This window comes from Nicotiana tabacum, chromosome 11 (genome assembly GCF_000715075.1).
Source record: "Nicotiana tabacum cultivar K326 chromosome 11, ASM71507v2, whole genome shotgun sequence".
Lineage (NCBI taxonomy): Eukaryota > Viridiplantae > Streptophyta > Magnoliopsida > Solanales > Solanaceae > Nicotiana > Nicotiana tabacum.
This window is the reverse complement of record NC_134090.1, coordinates 12486852-12490845: the sequence shown is the minus strand read 5'-3', so window position 1 is coordinate 12490845 and position 3994 is coordinate 12486852. Positions and strand designations below refer to the sequence as shown.

The following is a 3994-nucleotide window of genomic DNA, read 5'->3' as shown; positions in this document are numbered from 1 at the left end:
GCGGACGATGGCTCGGGGCGGAGCTCGGCGGGGCTTTGAAAGGTTGAAGGAGATGACTAGGGGTAGGGGGCTGTTTGGACATATATGTATTAAGTAGAACCCACTTCAGGGCCGTTGGATCTCCTTACCTCGACGGTCCTGATCACTTCGGATGAAACGACATCGTGTGGGGTGGGGGAGATCCGGACTGAGTTTTGGGGGGACTGGTCTAGGTTGGAACGGGTAAACTTGGGCGGGTTTGGGCTTAGGAAAGCTAATTTGAAGTGGCCCAATTTTATTCTCATTTTAAATCCCTTCTCCTTTCATTTCTTGTCACAAATTCTTTTTGTTTTGTTGTTTTCTTTTTTCCAAAAAAAAAAACAACAAATTTAAATTAATTCCTAGACCCTAATTGACCTAAATATACTAATTAAGCCTAAATGATAATTATCAAAATTAATTAACCAACCAATTAAAAGGAGAACTACTCCAAATTGAAGTTTAGAATAAAAATGCAAATTAAACTATTTTTGTGATTTCCTTTTACATAAAATAACTTAATTACTAATTAATTCTTAAAAATGCAAAGGTAAACCCTAAATGCAAATTCAACATATATTTTTTTTGTATTTTTTCACTAATTAAAATGCACAAACAAAAATGCGAACAATTATAAAAAAATATCATGAAAATCCACAAAATTGCAAACACTGAAAGAAATTATTTTGTTTTGAATTTATGGGAGTAATTCATATAGGGTGAAAATTACATGCTCACAATAAGGATCCCAAGTGTCAACATGAATAAGTTGGAAAGGTTTATTGGTCTGAATGTTGTTGTTAGGGAAGGGAAGCCTAGTTTGTCTAGCCATAGGACATACATTACAAGGAAAACATTATTTAGAAGAAACAGAGAGAGCAGAAATAGTCTTCATTCTCATAAAAGGAACATGTGCAAGTCTTTGGTGCCAAACAATGTCCATATTATCTTGTGCATCTTTATTACAAGTGGAAATGGAAGTATTTACAGAAGTGGGGGAAACATCAGAATACAAGCTGCAAGAATTAAAATTTTCAGCAACATAATTGTGTGGAAGAGATGTCAAAGGCAACTCTGACTTGTAGAGTCCATCATCCACTCTACCAAGCTCCAGAGGCTTCTTCAAAAATGGCCCTGGATAAAACAACCAATATAAGTGAACATAACTATACAACGCAATTGATGTACCAGTCTATTCACAGATATTAAATTGTGATGAAAAGAGGGACATAAAGGACATTGTGTAAGGTGATAGATTCATTTAATGAGTAGGATCATGTAATTGTGACCTTTGACTTTATAGCCATTTGGAAGAGAGACTAGATAAGGAATAGTTAAGGGAATTATATTAAAAGGGACATCTTTATTTGAAGTCATGTGATCAGTGGCACCAGAATAAATTATCCAGATTAATTTTGTAGAGTTTGTAGAGTTGGTAGTTTTTGTCAGCATACAAGAATTAGAACCAGACACTATAGGATCAGACAATAATATACCAGCAAAATTGGCAGATGCCATGAGATGAGGTGGAGTGATTGAATCAGATAGTTGAGATTGCTGAAGAAGATTTATCAACTGAGTGTACTGTTGTTGTGTTATACCAGGCACTGCAGACTTTTGACCCTCAGAAGCCACAATAACACCATTGTTGGCATTAGGAGTGTGGCCAGATGATTTTGGGTTGGAATCATTGGAGAATTCACATTCTGTAGTCACATTGACTGCAATTCTCTTGTCTTTCGTAAACTTGAAATTAGGAGGAAATCCATGAAGCTTGTAACACTTATCAATTAAGTGTCCAGGCTTCTTGCAATATTTGCAAAAGAGATTACTCAAGTTTTCTTTACTCTGGTCAAAATTAACCCTTTGAGTATACTGTTTTTGAGGCTGAACAAAAGATGCCTTGTTGTTGAGTCCAGATACATTAAAGGATGCAGATTCAGAACTAAAATTTGGACCAGGATTTACTTGTCTGTATTTTTCATCTTGTAAGAGGATATTATAGGTGTTATCAAGTGATGGAAGTGCTTGCATCATCAAAATATTACTCCTAACCCCAACATATATCACATTTAGACCCATTAGAAATTGGTGGACTCTATCCTCTTCTTCTTCTTTCAGAAGTTCTGCTCTAATAGGGAATGCGCAAGCATTTACTTTATTACTACACATTACCCTAAATTTATCCCATAATTTCTTAAGTTTGTTGAAATAGGAAGTTATGTCAAGAGCCCCTTGCATAGTGGAAGCAAGTTCTTTCTTTATTTCAAAAACTTTTGTCCCATTAACTGTCCCATATCTTTTATTTAATTGTTCCCAGATGCTTTCAGTAGTTTCTGAATATTGAACACTCTCAGCAATTTCTGGAGAAAGTGAACTGGTCAACCAAGAAATGACCATATTATTACATATGTTCCATTTTTAATGTGTGGAGAATTTTCAACAGGTTTAGGGAAAGTACCATCTACGAAACCAATTTTATTCTTAGCAGACAAAGATAAAATTATATTTCTTTTCCACCCACCAAACCCAGTACTAGAGAAAAGTGTGTGGACTAAGGAAATCCCAGGGATATTGGAGGGATGGAGGAACATGGGACTGGAGGAATCAATAGCAGTAACATTACTGGTTTCATCAGTACTACCCATTGTTCACAATCCAAAATACACCAAACACAAAATACCACCACAACAACCCTTTGAGTTCGAGGAGTACATCACCTCTAGTGTAAATACAAAATTTTGAGAAGAAACAATACTACCAGTCTCTTTTGCAACCGAAAAGTGTACGACCTTGATAATCACGAGAGTCTCCAGAAAAATCAGGATTTGAAGGCTGGAAATCGAAAACCCTAATTTCGACGGTGAAATCAAACCCTAGCTTCAAATGAATATTGGAACCCTAGCTTCAACAACGACAGTCGCCAACTCGAAACCAAGAGAAAAACTCAAATGAACCGAGATATTGAAGATATATGCTGGAAATTGCAGAGAATTCGAAGAAAATCGAAGAAAATACTTTGCAAGAGAAAAAAATGATTCTGAATTTTTCTTCTCTAAAATGAACGAGGGTACCATCGCTTGATTCGGCATGACGAGATCAATCAGGATCCATGTTATGATACCATGTGAACATCCTAAATCGAATGAGATTTTGGAAAGAACCTGATTAGAGTTTTGTAGAATGTTCGAGAAGAGAGAAATAAGAGAGAGTGAATTTGTGGCTCAAAAATCTAATTAGCCTTTTAGCCTTTTTCTATTTATATATGTGTCCTTTACAAAAGAAGTGCTCATTACAAAAAAAAAGCCTAACTAATTTTTTTTTTGTACAATAAAATAATATCTGGCCAAAACGCTAAGATTGCCTTATTGGTTCTGAAGCCAAGTATTTTGATAGCCCAACAAAACTTTACAACACAAATAAATCCAAAAGCAGAAGACAAATCCAATCGAGCAATTCATATAACATTTATGCAAAATATATACATCTTTCCAACGTGGCTTTATTGCGAGATACAATTTGCATCTCTTTATACAACACCATGCAATTGTCATACAATATTGTATAATTTTCATGCAACTGTCATACAATTTTGATATATCTTCAAGCGTGTGTTACCTACAGTTTGTCTGTCATGCTTCATACAATTACATCGTACAACTTTCATACAATTTGTATACAACTTGTCTACAATTAAGTACTTATTATGCGTAACGACCTGACCGGTCGTTTTGAGCTTTTGCACTTTGCTCGCTAGTTATCGGATATGACTAGCCCCGTGTAATGTATTATGACTTATGTAATCATCGGTTTTGGTTTTCAGGGTAATCAGAGTGAATTTGGAAGAATAGTTCTTAGTTTGAAGCTTGAAATTTGAAAGGTTTGACCAAGATTTGATTTGTTAGTAGATGACCTCGGATTGGAATTTTTATGATTTGGTTAGCTCCGTTAGATGATTTTGGAATTAGAAGCGTGG

General features: G+C 35.4%; 1 protein-coding gene across 1 annotated transcript; it reads right to left on the bottom strand.

Moving 5' to 3' along the window:
* Positions 1-874: 874 nt before the first annotated feature.
* On the bottom strand, positions 875-2666 carry LOC107784468 (uncharacterized). Its single transcript, XM_016605602.1, has 3 exons — positions 2480-2666; positions 1473-2381; positions 875-1152 (listed from the first exon to the last, which is right to left on the bottom strand). The coding sequence occupies exons 1-3, from the start codon at positions 2664-2666 to the stop codon at positions 875-877; spliced, it is 1374 nt and encodes a 457-aa protein (XP_016461088.1).
* Between the last annotated feature and the right edge of the window lie 1328 nt (positions 2667-3994).

Excerpts from the sequence above, each read along its gene's own strand:
- LOC107784468 (XM_016605602.1), bottom strand. The coding sequence starts at position 2,666 with ATGGGTAGTACTGATGAAACCAGTAATGTTACTGCTATTGATTCCTCC. Across the intron at positions 2,382-2,479 it reads TAAAATTGGTTTCGTAGATG|AAATTGCTGAGAGTGTTCAA; the intron begins GTACTTTCCCTA and ends CACTTTCTCCAG. Across the intron at positions 1,153-1,472 it reads AGTGTCTGGTTCTAATTCTT|GGCCATTTTTGAAGAAGCCT; the intron begins GTATGCTGACAA and ends TGTTTTATCCAG.